The sequence below is a fragment of the Salvelinus namaycush genome, chromosome 3, assembly GCF_016432855.1.
Source record: "Salvelinus namaycush isolate Seneca chromosome 3, SaNama_1.0, whole genome shotgun sequence".
In the NCBI taxonomy this organism is placed as follows: domain Eukaryota; kingdom Metazoa; phylum Chordata; class Actinopteri; order Salmoniformes; family Salmonidae; genus Salvelinus; species Salvelinus namaycush.
Genome location: NC_052309.1, coordinates 81,673,205 through 81,693,178, shown reverse-complemented (window position 1 = coordinate 81,693,178; position 19,974 = coordinate 81,673,205). Strand labels below are relative to the sequence as shown.

Here is a 19,974-nt window from a genome sequence, read left to right as displayed (position 1 = left end):
GGTTGTAGGAAACACATGATCCATAAAACTAACGGACAAATGTGAACGTGTTGCCTCTTCAAACTGCTATGGGCCTATTGTATAGATATTCCTTCATAAATGTTCCACTTCATGGTTGGTTGATGACTTCAAATGAAATGGCTGCTACAGGCCTACGTTTTCAACATGCTTAGCTGAGCCATTAAGGACAGGATAAGTAGTCAAGAACAGTAAGAACTGGAAAATCCAACTGCATCTCATACAGTCATCTCTGTCTTTCCATCTCTACCACAGAGTTACAGGGCATGGTTAGACCACTGAAGGTTGAAGATGTGGTGATGACTCAAGTATGGACACAGTCGTACACCTGTACACTGTAACATTATGACATGTCTCAACATGCTGTTTTAATCTAAGGCCTAAGTCAGTGTCCCAAATCACACCCTATTTCCTATATAGAGTGCACTATTTTTGACCAGAGCCCTATGGTCAACGGTAGTGCACTATATAGGGAATGTGATGCCATTTGGGACTTTATGATCACAGAATTAGACATTCTTATGATTGAAATTAGACCTGTAGAAACACCAGCCAAGTTCATACCAGAACAGTGACACAAGTGTGTTTGATTAAACAAACATTTGGATCATTGTAGAGATGATTACTGAGGGGGATGGGTTCAATATCATATTAGCTGCTCATTACCCCCCTTCACACGCACCCTACTTGATTCGTAAATGTACTTGTCCCCAGTACATGGGTTGGAAAATTCCAGAGAGAGAAAGGCCATGAATCAGCGAAACAACAGATATACTGAGCTGCTTGCATCGCCCCCAACCAGCACCCAGAACCCCCACCTCCACTTCCTCTTCAGTGTACTAATATACAACACACGCCTGCACCGGGGGAGACCTCAAAGAGCTGCTTCTTAGAATAGGACAGAGGTGAGAGGAAAGAGCAAGACAAAGACACAAATATGTTCTCAGGACTACAAAAAAAGCTGCAGTGTGTGAGTGTGTGAACGTGTGAACGAGTGAGTGTGTGTGAACGAGTGATTGAAAGTTTTGTATGAACATATATATAGTACCAGTCAAAAGTTTGAACACACCTACTCATTCAAGGGTTTTTCTTTATTTTTACTATTTTCTACATTGTAGAATAATAGTGAAGACATCAAAACTATGAAATAACACATATGGAATCATGTAGTAACCAAAAAAGTGTTATAAAATATAAAAAAATATATTTCAGATTCTTCAAAGTAGCCACCCTTTGCTTGATGACAGCTTTGCACACTCTTGGGATTCTCTCAACCAGCTTAATGAGGTAGTCACCTGGATTGCATTTCAATTAACAGGTGTGCCTTGTTAAAAGTGAACTTGTGGAATTTATTCCCTTCTTAATGTGTTTGAGCCAGTCAGTTGTGTTGTGACAAGGTAGAGTGGGTATACAGAATATAGCCCTATTTGGTAAAAGACCAAGTTCATATTATGGCAAGAACAGCTCAAATAAGCAAAGAGAAATGACAGTCAACTCAAATTTTATTTGTCACATGCGCCGAATACAACAGGTAGACCTTACAGTGAAATGCTTACTTACAAGCCCTAAACCAACAATGCTTTAAGACGTTTTAAGAAAATAATAGATAAAAGTAACAAATAATTAAACAGCAGCAGTAAAATAACAATAGCGAGGCCATATACAGGGGGTTTTGATACAGAGTCAATGTGCGGGGGCACCGGTTAGTCAAGGTAATTGAAGTAATATGAACATGTAGGTAGAGTTAAAGTGATCATGCATAGATAATAAACAGAGATGAGCAGCAGCGTAAAAGAGGGGTCTGGGTAGCCCTTTGATTAGCTGTTCAGGAGTCTTATGGCTTAGGGGTAGAAGCTGTTAAGAAGCTTTTTGGACCTAGACTTGGCGCTCCGGCACCGCTTGCCGTGCGGTAGCAGAGAGAACAGTCCATGACTAGGGTGGCTGGAGTTTTTGACAATTTTTAAGGCCTTCCTCTGACACTGCCTGGTATAGAGGTCCTGGATGGCAGGAAGCTTGACCCCCAGTGATGTACTGGGCCGTACGCAATAATCTCTGTAGTGCCTTGAGGTCAGAGGCCGAGCAGTTGCCATACCAGGCAATGATGCAACCAGTCAGGATGCTCTCAATGGTGCAGCTGTAGAACCTTTTGAGGATCTTTTCAGTCTCCTGAGGGGAATAGGCTTTGTCGTGCCCTCTTCACGACTGTCTTAGTGTGTTTGGACCATGATAGTTTGTTGGTGATGTGGACACCAAGGAACTTGAAGCTCTCAACCTGCTCCACTGCAGCTCTATCGATGAGAATGGGGGCGTGCTCATTCCTCATTTTCCTGGAGTCCACAATCATCTCCTTTGTCTTGATCACGTTGAGGGAGAGGTTGTTGTCCTGGCACCACACGGCCAGGTCTCTGACCTCCTCCCTATAGGCTGTCTCATCGTTGTTGGTGATCAGGCCTACCACTGTTGTGTCATCGGCAAACTTGATGATGGTGTTGGAGTCGTGCCTGGCCATGCCGTCATGAGTGAACAGGGAGTACAGGAGGGGACTGAGCACGCACCCCTGAGGGGCCCCCGTGTTGAGGATCAGCGTAGCGGATGTGTTGTTACCTACCCTTACCACCTGGGGGCGGCTCGCCAGGAAGTCCAGGATCCAGTTGCAGAGGGAGGTGTTTAGTCCCAGGGTCCTTAGCTTAGTGATGAGCTTTGAGGGCACTATGGTGTTGAACGCTGAGCTGTAGTCAATGAATAGCATTCTCACATAGGTGTTCCTTTTGTCCAGGTGGGAAAGGGCAGTGTTGAGTGCAATGGAGATTGTATCATCTGTGGATCTGTTGGGGCGGTATGTAAATTGGAGTGGGTCTAGGGTTTCTGGGATGATGGTGTTGATGTGAGCCATGACCAGCCTTTCAAAGCACTTCACTGCTCCAGACTTGAGTGCTACGGGTCAGTAGTCATTTAGGCAGGTTACCTTAGTGTTCTTGGGCACAGGGACTATGGTGGTCTGCTTGAAACATGTTGGTATTACAGACTCAGTCAAGGACAGGATGAAAATGTCACACTTGCCAGTTGGTCAGCGCATGCTCGGAGTACACATACTGGTAATCCGTCTGGCCCTGCGGCCTTGTGAATGTTGATCTGTTTTAAGGTCTTACTCACATAGGGTACGGAGAGCGTGATCACACAGTCATCCAGAACAGCTGATGCTCTCATGCATGTTCAGTGTTACTTGCCTCGAAGCGAGCACATAAGTAATTTAGCTTGTCTGGTAGGCTCGTGTCACTGGGCAGCTTGCGGCTGTGCTTGCCTTTGTAGTCTGTAATAGTTACTTTAAGACAATCCGTAAAATGTCAAGAACTTTGAAAGTTTCTTCAAGTGCAGTCACAAAAACCATCAAGCACTATGATGAAACTGGCTTTCATGAGGACCCCCACAGGAGAGGAAGACCCAGAGTTACCTCTGCTGCAGAGGATAAGTTCATTAGAGTTACCGGCCTCAGAAATCTGCAATTAACTGCACCTCAGATTGCAGCACAAATAAATGCTTCACGGAGTTCAAGTAACAGACACATCTCAACATAAACTGTTAAGAGGAGACTGCGTGAATCAGGCTTTAATGGTCGAATTGCTACAAAGAAAAAGGACACATATAAAAAGAAGTGCCTTGCTTGGGCCAAGAAACATGCGCAATGGACATTAGACCGGTGGAAATCTGTCCTTTGGAGATTTTTTGTTGTTGTTCCAACCGCTGTGTCTTTGTGAGACACAGAGTAGGTGAACGGATGATCTCCGGATGTGTGGTTCCCACCGTGAAGCATGGAGGAGGAGGTGTGATGGTTTTGGGGTGCTTGCTGGTGACTCTGTCTATCATTTATTTAGAATTCAAGGCACACTTAACCTGTGTAACGGATGTGAAATGGCTAGCTAGTTAGCGGGTACGCGCTAGTAGCGTTTCAATCAGTTACGTCACTTGCTCTGAAACCTAGAAGTAGTGTTGCCCCTTGCTCTGCAAGGGCCGCGGCTTTTGTGGAGCGATGGGTAACGACGCTTCGAGGGTGACTGTTGTTGATGTGTGCAGAAGGTCCCTGGTTCGCGCCCGTGTTGAGGCGAGGGGACGGTCTAAAGTTATACTGTTACATTGATGCTGTTGACCCGGATCACTGGTTGCTGCGGAAAAGGAGGAGGTTGAAAGGGGGGTGAGTGTAACGGATGTGAAATGGCTAGCTAGTTAGCGGGTACGCGCTAGTAGCGTTTCAATCAGTTACGTCACTTGCTCTGAAACCTAGTACTGTTACACCTGCATGGATACCACAGTATTCTGCAGCAATACGCCATCCCATCTTGTTTGCGCTTAATGGGACTATCATTTGTTTTTAACAGTACAATGACCCAACACATCTCCAGGGTGTGTAAGGGATATTTGACCAAGAAGGAGAGTGATGGAGTGCTGCATCAGCTGACCTGGCCTCCACAATCACCCAACCTCAACCCAATTGAGATGGTTTGGGATGAGTTGGACTGTTGGAAAAGCATTCCAAGTGAAGCTGGTTGAAAGAATGCCAAGAGTGTGCAAAGCTGTCATCAAGGCAAAGGGTGGCTACTTTGAAGAATCTCAAATTGATTTGTTTAACACTAAATGATTCCATATGTGTTTTTTCATAGTTTTGATGTCTTCACTATTATTCTACAATGTAGAAAATAATAAGAAATAAAGAAAAACCCTTGAATGAGTAGGTGTGTCCAAACTTTTGACTGGTACTGTAGGTACAGTATTTGTATAATGTGAGTGTGAATGCATGTGATTGCATGGTATACATTTTTCATTTAACCTTTATTTTAACAGGGATTCATATTGAGGTCCAGGTCTCTTTTACAAATGAGCCCTGCAGAACGGAAACAGAATACACACATCCAATACAAAATGCAGAGCCGGTTAGGAAAGACATTGGAAATGTATTTTGTTACGTGTTTTCAATCAATGAGGTCAGATACTTTTGGTAGGGAAGTAATATCAAAGTTGTGATCACATGTGGTTAGCATTGCTCTAAAACCTGCACAGTGCAGTCTTATCACCTCTGTCACCAGTAAACAAGTTAATCAGGTCAGGGAAACAAGACAATAATCTCTATGTGAACACAGGTCACATACTGTCATATACTCAGGTTGCATACCTTACTCGTATCTATTACCGTTGATTTGAGACCTATGAGGTCTTGTTCCTATATGTCAGTAAAATGGAGCAGAAATGCAAAGACACTGTATACGGGGGGATTATATGCTTCACTGTAATGCAGGGGGTTGGTGGGGATGGGGGACGGTGAAATGAGAAGTGGTTTTCACCTCGTGTGGTCGCAGGCTGACTGTCTACAATGCAACTGAGTGGGTGCAGCATCCGCTGCTACTGAAGCCACGCTCTAGACTCAATTCCAGCACAGAAGCCCTTTTGTTACATGATGACTCTGTATGTCTGTTTGTGATTACATTCCTGCATGCATATACTTTTGTGGATCAATTAAAGTAACAAAAAATGCTCACACAGAATCGTAAGAAAGATAAAAAATTCAACATTTATTTATTTGAATATTTGCAGGATAGAATATACAAAATACACAGTATGTGTTACAGCTATAGCCTACTGCTTGCATAGCGTTGGCGTCCAAGAAGAAGAAAAAACATATATTATTTTTTATTTCTCACTATATATGGAAGTTGATAAGTCGTGTTTATCAGAATATGGAAGACAATGACTACTTTACATTTGTATAAAATGTTAAATAAATATAAAACACCAAAAGGTGAAATACTACATGTCAAGGGTATTGAAATTAGTTAATTACTTGGTCATTTTATGGAGGTTATACAAAGAGGGAAATAGATAGTCCAACATTTGACCTTATCATGAACACTATGCAGTGGTTTACATGCAATTTACCTGAATATCAGGTATTCTTAAATCGTTTCAATAATGTAGAATATATCTACTTGTCTCTATTTGGAATTATCTAAATATCTAAATATTTTTCTCTATATCTATATTATGTTTTTCCTTATACTATTATGGATATATTATTTTTAATCAGGTGAATATAACAAACAAGTAAGAGTATAAAGAGCTGATGTCTGTAAATATGCATTGAACCCTAGCATACAGAGGTAATGTTCATACACTTCTTTTGTTCTTGTTCTTGAGGGCGGACTATCAACATAATGTGTTACCTCCTGACCTAAACCCCCATCAATAACAACACTACTTACAAAAGAGAAGCAACACGGAGTGAATACAAACATCCCTAATAATGTTAACTCCAGAATATTCAGCACTTTCACCACCAACACTGATAAAAAAATGGTTTTATTCTACAAGAGCAAAATCAATCAATATATTATTATTTTATTTTATGATTTACCTTAGCAACAGGGCCGGTTTAATGCAGGGGTTTACCGAGGCTGAAACACCTGCGTCCAGGCCCATTGGGGGCCCAAGAGGCAGCAATGAATTTTTTTTGTTTTTAAATAAATGTTTAACTTTCAAGGAAATATATACTGTATATATTATATGTTATATATATATATTATATGTCGTATATATTATATATGTAGCATATATTTTATACTTTTTCACTACAACCGCCAATCACAGGAAGACTCTGCTCTCAATGAGTCTAGCTGCTGCCTGCTGCCGCTCTGCTAATCATCAGAAGGGGGGGAGGAGAGGAGGTAGGGGGTCCCCTGTCTTGATTGGGTAATTGATTAATAAAAAATATATAAATAATAACTGCATAATAAATAAATAGGACTGGTCAATTGTGTGGGTCAAGGACTGGGCCCAAGAGGCAAAAAATAATAATACTTTTTATTTTATATATATATATATATTTTATCCAACCACAGGCGCCCGCTCTCAATGTTCAAAATACACCAGAAAGCATAATTTAGCTGCAGAGGATAAATCGTTTATAAAAAAATAACTGTGAATTAAGTTTTATCACAAGCACATACAGATATCTTCCAAAATTAAGGAAACACCAACAAAAAGTGTCTTAAAAGGGTGCTGCGCCACCATGAACTGCCAGAACAGCTTCAAAGCTCCTTGGCATAGATTATACATGTGGCTCTAAACCATGCCAGGAAAATGCATCCCACACCATAACATACTGTATACCTTGTTAACTCATGTGTTTCCTTTATTTTGGCAGTTACTGGTATGCCTACAGTCAGGAAGGTCATGCCCCAAATAGGCTACAGCTTGTTGCTTTTTGGCCATAGATATATACTCCATTGAAGTGGTACACCAGCAGTGGATGCCAGTTCTGACTTGAATGGGAACTGCCATCTATGGATTGTACTTCTATGGTTGGGAAGCAGCTGTCAGTTTGCAGATTTCAAAATAAAATTGTGGGAAAAACGCACAGTTTGGAAAGCAAATGCCTACTGGTGAAAAGAGAAGACTAATCTGTCTATAGAACCAATAAAAAAATGTTCTTAACAACTCCCAATTTTTAGCTAACAGCAGCCCTCACCGTGAGAAGCCTATGGCTTCATCTTCATCATTAGGTGAATCAGTGTGCCACTCGACATTTTATTTAGTAACCTACTGTAACCTATGATATACAGTATATACTGTATATATATTGCCTCTTAATACTGTACAATCCGTGTGTCGCTTCATTGGCCTGGGCTATTGTTTGTTTGAATTCAAGACCAGATTGATCTCAGTTTGTCAGTGTCAGAGTAGCCAGTCATTTCAGTCAGTTGTGTGGTAATAAAAAGATTCAACTAATGTCTTTAGGTCATGTAAATGACGTAGAACTGCATAAATGCATTTTTTTTAAAAAGCGGATTCTTTTACGACCCTGCTAAAAAAAATCCCCATGTGTGGAAATCCTAAAAATGCCTCTGCTCAACTGTAGCCTAGTGTATGCCACATGGCAAACGTTATTATGGCTTTATTATAAAGGGGCTTTTTCTTCAACAGTCAATTTTCCACGCATCGAATTGCATCTTGATGCAAGGATTTGTTTAAAGAAAATGATGGTGTGCCGGGAAGGGGGAAGGCCCTGCGTAGCAACATTACATGTAAATTGGCCTACAGTATTATTATGCCTTAAACAAATGATAATCAGCTAGCAATCTAAAAATAAGTATCTTCATCATCAACCCCAGGCTTATTATATCATATAGATACCAAACACGTTCTCTGTGGAATATTGTATCCGAACTTGAGTGACATTTTTCACTTTGACAAAGATGGAGTCATCTTCAAAGAAGTGGAACACCCCTCCCAGGTAGCTGTTTGATGTGGACATCATTTTCCCAAACTTGGGGTAATATCTTCTGGACTTAAGGAGTTCAATGTCCTTCCCAAGATACCGTGGAGTAGTTCTGCAGACCGAGTGTGTGAACGCAACATTGACCTCACTGAAGAAGATCTTAGAGTAGACGTAGTAGTAGCCTTGCTTCTGGATGACAAGCTTGCCATCTTTGTACTCCATTTCATGGAGGAGCGGTTCTGCCTGCATGTTCCATACCATGACTCCATCTCCATGAGGTGCTTGAGGTCCAGCTGGAGAACAAATACAGGACAATATGTGGGAAAAGTTTTCTGTCGTAAGAGCTCATTTTAATTTATCGTCATGTCCTATTTCAAACACCATACTATCTGATAAACTACTACATACTTCTATTTCACCGTCTTCTGTCATGACCAAATATTAATATAAAGGGTTGTGTGTAGTTGCAATGGCCTGGTGGTAATGGTCTTACCTGTCAGATGTGCAACAGGTTTTGAAGGCAACACAATAGGGTTTGGTCTTGAAGTTGGGGGAACATCCTTCGGAATGTCCTCTTGGTCTGTTTTGGGATCAAGGTTTATGTTGATGTGATGTGCATTTTAGAAATTGAATGATTCAGAAATGCATTTATCAAATGTGTACAAAATACTCAGTCGGGGTACAATATATACAGTGTCTTCTTCTACCAAAGATGAGTCCCTTGTCATTTTGTCACAGTGTTTGAACAAGAGAAGAAGATATAGTCTCAGACATACCTTGGATACTCATACCAGCTGACCCTGACTCCACCTGCAGTTGAGAATAGAGATTTCATCATAGTGAACAGAGAGGTTTGTGGTAATACAGTACAGGCATGTGTGAGAATGTTAATTTGTTCCTATTTAAATGGTTCTTTGGGCCTTCAGCAATGTGACCTTTACATTAAGCAAAGTAGATCACCCATCCCATCCCAGATCACCCCACCCCCTGTCTTCCCCTGTCAGTACATGTGCATGCAGCAAGACTAGGTTAGCTCTATCCTCTTCCAATAAACCATCGCACCCTTGCCACCAGATTGGGTCAGGGGAAATGATGTCACATGAAGCTCAACATAACCACAAACACCTGACCAACGAACCAATTCTGTGGAACACGGAATGCTGGCCCCTGCTCCAGCAAGGTACGTCACGGAACATTCATATTCTCCGAAATGATGCCAATTCTGATAAACTTCTCCATCTCAACTGTTGCCAAATGTACAAGAATGAATAAAACTGTTTAATGCGTATATCATGGGGAATCCCAACTCAAACTTAGGACAGAAACTGCTGACCATGACAGAACTTGACTATGTTGTCATGAGACCTGTTTGTACGTAAAGCAAAATTGACATGACAAAAAACCTACATGGTAGTGAATAATGCCCTGGTACCTCGGAAGTTAATATTTGTTTCTGTTCCCTATAGACTTTCACAATTACAGTCTAACAAAACAACCAATTGTAGCAAGGTTCCAATATTCCAAGTGACATATCACCACACATTACTCTATTCTCAACCAGGATAATGCCATAATAAAATGGAGTAAAGGAACAAATGCAAAAAGCCAACAGTAAATTACTACATTGTACAAAATACATTGAGATTGGATAACAAAATGTGACTTTTTAAATAATGATTTATTAATTTAATGTAGTATCTTGGGTTTTTAAAGTATTGTCTTAATGTAACTGTGCATTCTGCATAATTTCAGTCTTGTCGACTGCGACTACGAAAGTAAATCAAATCCAGTAATTATTTCCCATATGATGATACAAATGGGTTGTAGATTATTTTTGAGAGAGAAAGAACACATCAACTAATGACACTGAAAATGTATTCACTTTCATTTTGGAATGAAAGAAAGATGTTTCTGAGAATAGTGTACACGTTGTGGGGTTGAGAGCAAGACAGAGATTGGGGGAAATAAAACAGTGAGAGATGAAAGAACACAGTAAAGAGTACATAGTTGTTACTAGATGTGTGTAGTGTGAGAGAGAGAGATGTGTGAAGAGAGACTCTCAGGTGTTGAGGGAGACGGAACAGAGATGGAGATGGGTAGACAGCCACATCATGGTGACAATACTCACAGATCCCTGTTTAGAGTAGAGGTGGTAGATGAAGCAGGCCTCTATGGCCAAGCCACACAAAGCCAGACCAACCAGCAAGAACAGCAGGCTTTGGGCCACACCACCCCGACCAGGAGGTCTCGGCTTGGGGGGCAGCGGTGGGTAGGTTGCATGGCTATCCACCATGAACACGGAGGGGTACGGGACACCACCCTCAGCCATGATGTCTCCGATCAGAGAATATAAGGAACTGAAAAAGGATCCTCCAAGAGGAAGTCAAGTAGTACCTGAGTGAGGTCCACGCACCAGGGGTCCCGGCACACAACGAGAGACACAGAGATATTCTTTCCCAGAGCAAGACCAAGCACTAGTGTGGGTTGTACAGTATGACTCCTCAGGTCGTCTTGTCAGCAGAAAAGACAAGACACACAGTAGTGGAAGAAAACTTCCAGATATGAGAAATGTGGAAATCCTTCACAGAAACGACCACCTCCCCAAAGAGCAGTCACAGAAAGCAAAACTTGTCTTAACCAAAATAAATCTTGACAGAGAGAGAACGGTTACCTCTGGTGTTAAGTTTCAATCGGTCAGATAGAGCGAGGCAAATGCAAATGAGCATCTTATAGAGTGGCCATGCACTGAGTATGATCACCTCCCCACTACACTACATACACCCTCCCACTCTAGCCTACTACAGCATACATGGAGTTTCGCAATAATTTGTCTCTCTGTTCACACTTCCTCTCACTCACTCTCAGCCACTCTCATGATGAGTATCTGGTCTGGTAGAGAGTGAATTGTATTTTTAGGTGTAGGAGATACGGTTTGGGTTAGGAGCTAGGTTTAGGTTTAGGGTTAGGGTTAGGATTAAGGTTATGTTTTGGGGTTCAGGTTAGGGTTAAAATTAGGATTAGTGTTAGGTTAGGGCAGGGGTTCCCCAACTTTTTTGATATTTAAAAAAAACATGTGACCCCACCATGTAAAAAAAAGTGTGATATAATCAAAAGCCAATGTTTACTTTTTTAAATCTCTCTAGGGTACGTGGGACGGTAGCATCCCACCTGGCCAAAATCCGGTGAAATTGCAGAGTGCGAAATTCAAAAATACTCAATTCAAATATTTTACGTTTTTGAAAATATGTGTTATACATCAAAATAAAGCTTAACTTCTTGTTAATCCAGCCGCTGTGTCAGATTTCAAAAAGGCTTTACGGCGAAAGCAAACCATGCGAATATCTGAGGACAGCGCCCCGCATACAAAACCATGAAAAATATATTTCAACCAGGCAGGTGCGCCATAAAAGTCAGAAATAGCAATATAATTAATGCCTTACCTTTGAAGATCTTCTTCTGTTGGCACTCCAAAATGTCCCAGAAACATCACAAATTGTCCTTTTGTTCGATAATATCCTTCTTTAGGTCCCAAAAATGTCCATTTATTTCGCGAGTTTGATTCAGAAATACACCGGTTTCAACTCGCCCAACATGCCTACAAAGTATCTAATAAGTTACCTGTAAACTTGGTCCAAACATTTCAAACAATGTTCCTAATCCAACCTCAGGTACCCTAAAACGTAAATAATCGATAATATTTAAGACGGAATAAACTGTTTCTAATACCGGATAAAAACAATGTGAAGCGCGCTCCTGTTCACACGCACCAAAACAATAGAGCCCACCTGGAGTGACACTTACAATGAATAGGACTACTTCTTAATTTCTCAAAAGAAAAACATCGAACAATTTCTAAAGACTGTTGACATCTAGTGGAAGCCATAGGAACTGCAACCAGGTTCCTAATAATAAGGGTATCCCATAGAAACTCATTGGAAAATCCCGTACCGCAATTTTTTTCCCCCCTGGATGGTTTGTCCTCGGGGTTTCGCCTGCCAAATCAGATCTGTTATACTCACAGACATTATTTTAACAGTTTTAGAAACTTTAGAGTGTTTTCTATCCAAATCTACCAATTATATCCATATCCTTAATTTGGGCACGCGTTTCATCCGGATGTCAAAATACTGCACCCTACCCCAGAGAGGTTTTAAATGGGGCTTTGACAGTCTATTACAAATCAGTCTGACAGTACTTTTGAAAGTATTTCAATCTGAAGAAAGTATGGTTTGAAGTAACTGAAATGCATCAAAGGTATTGGGAAGTTCAGAAGATCATCAGGCAATAATTTTGTATGATCTTCTGTGCAGTCTGATGTAGTGTCTGGTCTTGTCCACTCTGTTCTGAGTGTCTTCTGGGCATTGTAGAGGGACACATGCGTGTTCCTGAGAGTCATGTCTTTCAGTGATGGGGTCATAATATTTTGTAGCTTAAACCATTCAAAAGATAAACCATTCATCTCTGTTTACTACAAGCGTAATCTAGCGGCTACCGGAGGTTACTGACATAACCCCAGTGGTGGAAAAAGTACCAAATTGTCATAATTGAGTAAAAGTTTAAAAAAAATACCTTAATAGATAATGACTCAAGTAAAAGTGAAAGTTTCCCAGTAAAATACTACTTGAGTATCAAAAGTAAAAGTATAAATCATTTCAAAATCCTTATATTAAGCAGTGGTGGAAAAAGTACCCAGTTGTCATACTTTAGTAACAGTAAAGATACCTTAATAGAAAGTTACTCAAGTTAAAGTGAGTCACCCAGTAAAATACTACTTGAGTAAAAGTTTTAAAGTATTTGGTTTTAAATATACTTCAGTATCAAAAGTAAATGTAATTACTAAAATATACTTAATTATCAAAAGTAAAAGTATAAATTATTTCAAATTCCTTATATTAAGCAAACCAGACGGCATAATTTTCTTGTTTTTTTTAATTTACGGATAACCAGGGGCATGCTCCAACACTCAGACATAATTTACAAACGAAGCATGTGTTTAGTGAGTCCTCCAGTTCAGAAGCAGTAGGGATACCCAGGCATGTTCTCTTGATAAGAGTGTAAATTAGACCACTTTGGGTGTCAGGGAAAATGTATGGAGTAAAACGTACATTATTTTCTTTAGGAATGTAGTGAAGTAAATGTAAAAGTTGTCAAAAATATAAATAGTAAAGTAAAGTACAGATACAAAAAACGACTTAAGTAGTCCTTTAAAGTATTTTTACTTAAGTACTTTACACCACTGCTATACATTGGTATTGCACACCCTTCCAGTCAATCATACGCGCTACTTTGTAGAAGTTATTGTAAAAGATAGGGCTACAGGGTGAGATTTTTTTCCTCCAGTGGTCTAGTCTAACTTCGATATAATAGGTTATCTTGTTGGGTGAGATGCCATAAAATCGACTCACTTTCAGTTGTGCTCACAGTGGTCAGAACTGATCTGAAGCTAGTTGTTCGGTGAAGTAGGCGACTTGATTTCTGCTATGACTAACTTTGATCACAAGCAATAAATAGCCTACAACTCGTGGTCGCTGACAGTCTATGGAAAATGTACGTATACAATGCGGTATGAGTGAAGCGAAGTAGACTACTAGACTACAAGAACAAGCATTCATGGCTGCCGATGAGTCAACAGTGATTGTAACTTTTACTGAAGTCCAAGGTCGCTTCTAGGCTACAAATGGGTTCCATGTTTGATCTGAGCGCTGCTGTAAGACTCTATTTGCTGTCTTGTTTCGTTGTATCTGTGGACTTCACTTTAGGCTTGGGACAAAGCCAAGATACTGAATTCATGTTTCAACTCCCTGCGGGTAGAACAGAATGTTTCTACCAAACAGCTACGAAGAACGGAAGCCTGGAAGTAGAATACCAGGTAGCAGGCTTGGACAATTTAGTTTTCTGTGATATTGAAAACACAGCTGACATTCTCTGTGTCATTCTCTCTCTCTCTCTCTCTCTCTCTCTTTCTCTCTCTCTCTCTCTCTCTCTCTCTCTCTGTGTGTGTGTGTGTGTGTGTGTGTGTGTGTGTGTGTGTGTGTGTGTGTGTGTGTGTGTGTGTGTGTGTGTGTGTGTGTGTGTGTGTGTGTGTGTGTGTGTGTGTGTGTGTGTGTGTGTGTGGTGCAATTTCGTGCCTCTATTATAACAATGTTATAAGTTGTATTAGTCAGTCAGTTACTGGATGCTTTATTGTTACAGCCAAAGGACTTTGCTCAGATGCAAATAATAAGATAAGGCATCTTCCTTCCATACAGGTGGAGTCTATAAGACAGAGCCAGCTTGAATAGCTGCTGGCATTGGCATGAAGGGTCAAGGCAGGGGAAGTGTTTACAAAGGGATCCACTGTGTCAGCATGAGGCCAGATACTCTAACTAACCTCTGAGCTATAGTAGCTGTAGTAGGCCTGTGGCTTCTTCTTCTCCTCTAGACATGTAAAGAGAAGGAGAGCGCTTACCACCAAGTGTAGGCCTACTTGGTGTGTTAGTAGTCATGCGCTTTGCTGCAAAATGCATATTAAATATGAAGATGAGCCATCCCTGGCCCGGCCTTGTTACAATTTATATATAGCATTTTTGTCATTTAGAAGACACGGTTGCAGAGTTAGTCAGTTGACTAGTATAAAAGTGTAAACCACTACAGGTTAAGCCCTTCATAGATTAAAGTTGAAGTGATGCTCATCATGCTACGGTATCAATGTCTACTCTATATACTGGAAACCCCTGTTCCCAATCCTCACACTGTACAAAGGCCCTCTGGCAGACACATGACTGATAGGATGTCATGTTCCTTGCCACCCAACCCGCCAAGCCGTGACACATTTCTGTGGACTGTGTGTGTGGTGTGTGTGTGTGTGTGTGTGTGTGTGTGTGTGTGTGTGTGTGTGTGTGTGTGTGTGTGTGTGTGTGTGTGTGTGTGTGTGTGTGTGTGTGTGTGTCTGTGTGTGTGTGTGTGTGTGTGTGTGTGTGTGTGTGTGTGTGTGTGTGTGTGTGTGTGTGTGTGTGTGTGTGTGTGTGTGTGTGTAGTCTGTGTAGTCTGTGTAGTCTGTGTGGAGCCTGGCAGGCTTACTGTGGTATCCACACAGTAACAGCTGAGATGCACAGGGCTGAGAGAGATGACAGCTTGAGAGAGCAAGCTGAAGGACTATGGGGATTGAGGCGTTTTATACAGCAGTGTGTGGTGTGTGTCTGTCTGCCTGGTTGTCTCTGCCTGTCTGTCTGTCCGTCTGTTACCCTTTCTCAACCAAGACAATGACACCACACTGGCAATGGTAGTGACTCATGCCTAAGGCCTAGTTTATATGGCCTAACATGCTGTATTTCCCTCCTTATGTTTCTGCTGCCTGAGAGTGGTGTTACTTTGACATAAACAGACAGGTGCTGGGGAGTGGGTATACCGGCTAGCCTCTCCTTGCTGTTGGATTGTAGCTTTAACTGAAGTTACTGTAGGTTGGTCCTGACCTGGTGGATCTATTTTAACTCATATCTACTGTGTTGTAGAGTGTGAATATGGCAATCTGAGACTGCTAATGACCGGATGAACTATGAGCTGTGCAAATACTTGGAACAAATACTATATCCATTGTTGTAGTGGAAGGAATATGCAGGTATACACTGTATACACACTTATTTTTCAGTTGGCATTGCGTATACTCACTTTTTAATCCCCACAATGCATATTAAAGTAGTGTAGTGGAGGTATACGCCATATCAGTTAATAAGGCTGATGGAACAGATGAGAATTTTTTGCTTATAATGTTGATAAACTATTATGAGGTAGACCTATGCACAAATGTTCCAAAATGACATTTGAATGAAAACACTGTTCTAAAAAGCGATTTCGTGGACAGAGATGGAAACATCTGTTAGAAATGTAGAAAGAAGGGAGATCTAAAGATGCAACAGCTATCATGGGTTGTTAATATGACTAGGATCATGCCTTTGGCTGCCAGACAATGACAGACAATTTATAGAAAACCAATAGAACAGGAGAACGAATATGAGGAAGTCTTTCTAAAGGAATTGCCTCTATGTTTCTATGGTGGGATTTTGGCTTTAGGCTACTTTGAAGCAAAGAAAAACATGACTCATATGAAGTAAAACGTCCAGGTTTCAAACAATTAAGGATCAGGAAAAATATAACAATGCATAGATGGAAAGGCTTTCCCAAAATCCGTATCAATGAAATGTTAACTAGCTACAAAGTAGTCTATGCTTACCTGGCAGAATGATATCATGATTATCTGCATCAATCCAGTGGTAATTTGTTTTGCAAACTCCATATCATGTGCTACAGAAACACAGCTAACCAAACAACAGTACTAGGTGTCTGTGCACTTGAATTAAAAGGTAACTACACTCAAAAACATTTTTTATTTATTTATCCCAGACAAGTTTTTCTGTTAAGTGTGACTTTGAAAGCAAATTTTTTTTTAAACTTGACTGAATTTCTGACTCAATTGACAGCCTAATTTATCTGTTTCAATAGTAGGCCTGTTAACTTATTTGCACGGTACAGCTTCGGTTGGCCTGACTGTGAAAGACCATTATGGGATTTATAATTTTAGGCCATTCAGAGTGTATGTCACTGTTTGTCATTCAATTTTTTACACAGGGCACTTTTCCATCGTCGGCCGGGCCATTTTGGAAATGGGCAAAATTAGTGTAAAATCACTTCTTTTAGTCTGATTTCAGTCTGTCTTTAGGATTTCAGTCTGTCTTTAGTGTCTGTCTGTAACACTGGATATTCTCATAGGAACACTTTGAGTTGGATTATAATATCATTCAATACATTCCCTCCTGTTCCAGGTGATTGCAGGTGCAGGCCTGGATGTGGGCTTCACCTTGATCTCCCCCAGCGGATACAAGCTGGCCTCTGAGTTCAGGACATCTGACGGCATCCACACGTGAGTGGGCAAAACCTACTAACACAACCCTGACCTCTAACTTCTCTGGAGTGGTATGAAGGTCTCACCATGCTCAATGGTTTGTGATTCAAAGTTTTTGTAAGGTGATGCAAAAGACACCTTTCCATCCTCTGGCTTACAGACAGTAAAGTTCTACACTATTCTATATGACAGTCTGAATACTGTCTGACTTGCTCTGACCCTCTCTGACATCATGTTGTTCTTCCTCATTGGTCTGTCTCCCAGGGTGGAGCCTACAGAGGACGGAGACTACCGGCTGTGTTTTGACAACAGCTTCAGTAAGCTTTCTGAGAAGATGGTGTTCTTCGAGGTGATCGTGGAGGGCCAGCCTGGGGACGCCTGGGGCGACGAAGAGTGGGCTGACATGGCCGAGCCAGAGAGCATGGTGGAGTACAAACTGGAAGACATCAGGGTGAGAAGGACAGGAGGAACACCCAAACGCTCAGCCACTGGGACTGGTGTCTTTCTATCACTCTATTTTTACACATCCCTTTTTTGTCATTTTGTCTTTTCATCTTGTTTCACGTTTTTCCTCTCTTTCCTGCTGTCAATGTTCTATCTGTATTGCAAAGATGTTGATGTTTTTATCACTGGTGTGTAAAACCAAGAAACATTTATTGCACAGCTATACATTCCTGTGTTCTCTCTTTTCCTCTCCCACCTTACCCACTGTCTCTCTCCCTGTAGGAGACCATGGACTCAGTGCACAGGCACCTGGAGCGGAGCCGGCAGCTTCAGACCATGCTGAGGGCCTTCGAGGCCCGGGACCGCTACCTACTGGAGGACAACCTGTGGAGGGTCTCCTTCTGGTCCTCCATGAGCCTCCTGGTCATCCTGACCGTGGCCGTCACACAGGTCTACACCCTCCGACGCCTCTTCGACGACAAGACGGTCTGCAAACCCTAGTGTCCAGTGGTATCTTCCACGACCCCCACACCCTTCCCAGTGGTATCTTCCACGACTCCCACACCCTTCCCAGTGGTATCTTCCACGACCCCCACACCCTTCCCAGTGGTATCTTCCACGACCCCCACACCCTTCCCAGTGGTATCTTCCACGACTCCCACACCCTTCCCAGTGGTATCTTCCACGACCCCCACACCCTTCCCAGTGGTATCTTCCACGACCCCCACACCCTTCCCAGTGGTATCTTCCACGACCCCCACACCCTTCCCAGTGGTATCTTCCACGACTCCCACACCCTTCCCAGTGGTATCTTCCAGCAGACTCACACCCTTCCCAGTGGTATCTTCCACCACCCCCACATCGTGCCCAGTGGTATCTTCCAGCAGACTCACACCCTTCCCAGTGGTATCTTCCACCACCCCAAACCCTTCCCAGTGGTATCTTCCAGCAGACCCACACACAGCCCAATGGTATCTTCCACCACCCCAAACCCTTCCCAGTGGTATCTTCCAGCAGACCCACACACAGCCCAATGGTATCTTCCACCACCCCAAACCCTTCCCAGTGGTATCTTCCAGCAGACCCACACACAGCCCAATGGTATCTTCCACCACCACCAAACTCTTCCCAGTGGTATATTCCATCACCCCCACACCATTTCCAGTGGTATCTTCCACCACCCCAAACCCTTCCCAGTGGTATCTTCCAGCAGACCCACACCCTTCCCAGTGGTATCTTCCACAAAGATGCCATAGAAGGGTGTTGGGACTAACAGGAACCTACTGTAAAGTAATGGGTCTCAGAGATTGAAGAGAGACTATTGACAACAGTGATGCGTGGTAAATGAGGGACTGTTAGTAAGGATTTAGTGATGTTTGTGTGTGATGAGCTTGATTCAGCTTTTGAGTGGCAGAAAAGTGCATGTTTGTATGTGAGTCATAAACACTGTATGTTTTGACAATTTAGTGTCAATCTATCAAACAAGAAACCAATGCAACAACAGATCATGTGGTTGTATGTTTTTAACATGGGATCTTAAGAGTGACATTACAAATAGCATTTATTTAATGACATGGTTATAACACAACTACAGCAAAATAAACACACACAAAAAAAAAACATTCTACTGTGAAATAAATTAATTCTGGAGAAAGAGTAGCCTCGCAAAGCTCTGATCCCACAAGCTTACATTAAAAGCTGCAGTGGTTATCAGTCTGGTAATTACGAGGCAAGAGAAAGAAGTCTTACATGCAACAATGACTGTTCTCATGGGATGGTTTTATTGAATTACAGATATTACATTTTTATTGTAATGTATAGTGTTTGACAGAGATCTGGTGAGACAAAGCCAAAGAGTTGAGACATTCAAAAAAGTATTCCTGCCAGGAGAATGTTGCAAAGTCAACCACAAGCATAGTTGTTATATACACCTCCAACACCACAAAACAAGATACAATCATTCATTTGAAAAAAGATTGTATTTATAAAAGCATAAAATCTCAATGATCCATTCCTTTCAATTACAGGTACAGTAGTGCAAGTTTGAGTGTCAAAAGTGTGCAGCGAAAGAAAATAAGGCAATCTTATTGGCTACCATAAAACAGCACTGGATTAAAGGCATATCGCAAAGTTCCGCAGTTGACATCAGTTGGATCTATTATTGACACTGTACTACATTATAATCACATTACCGGTATATCCCCTTCTTCATACAATTACCCTTACTACAGTATAAATAAACTGTATAATAATAATATACAGCATATGCCATATAGAAGAGGCTTTTATTCAAAGTGATTTACAGTCACCTGTGCATACATTTCACGTATGAGTGGTCCCAGCAGAATTCGAACCTACGACCCTTGGAGCT

The 19,974-nt window shown here is 41.6% G+C and overlaps 2 protein-coding genes across 4 annotated transcripts; one reads left to right on the top strand and one right to left on the bottom strand.

The window, feature by feature from the left end:
- Positions 1–5,555: 5,555 nt before the first annotated feature.
- On the bottom strand, positions 5,556–11,568 carry LOC120040823 (tumor necrosis factor ligand superfamily member 14-like). Its single transcript, XM_038985846.1, has 4 exons — positions 10,410–11,568; positions 9,058–9,091; positions 8,775–8,861; positions 5,556–8,574 (listed from the first exon to the last, which is right to left on the bottom strand). The coding sequence occupies exons 1-4, from the start codon at positions 10,608–10,610 to the stop codon at positions 8,180–8,182; spliced, it is 717 nt and encodes a 238-aa protein (XP_038841774.1). The 5' UTR covers positions 10,611–11,568; the 3' UTR covers positions 5,556–8,179.
- Positions 11,569–13,677: 2,109 nt separating this feature from the next.
- On the top strand, positions 13,678–19,106 carry LOC120040838 (transmembrane emp24 domain-containing protein 1-like). Of its 3 annotated transcripts, XR_005475780.1 has the most exons (5): positions 13,678–14,150; positions 17,080–17,177; positions 17,424–17,610; positions 17,886–18,179; positions 18,213–19,106. XR_005475780.1 is itself a non-coding variant. In XM_038985847.1 (4 exons), exons 1-4 carry the CDS (start codon positions 13,959–13,961, stop codon positions 18,102–18,104), a joined length of 696 nt encoding a protein of 231 aa, XP_038841775.1. In that variant the 5' UTR covers positions 13,678–13,958; the 3' UTR covers positions 18,105–19,106. The 3 variants fall into 3 exon arrangements, 2 of the variants coding, with proteins under 2 accessions (XP_038841775.1, XP_038841781.1); XM_038985847.1 differs by having other exon boundaries at positions 17,886–19,106; XM_038985853.1 differs by having other exon boundaries at positions 13,680–13,828; positions 17,886–19,106.
- Positions 19,107–19,974: the final 868 nt, after the last annotated feature.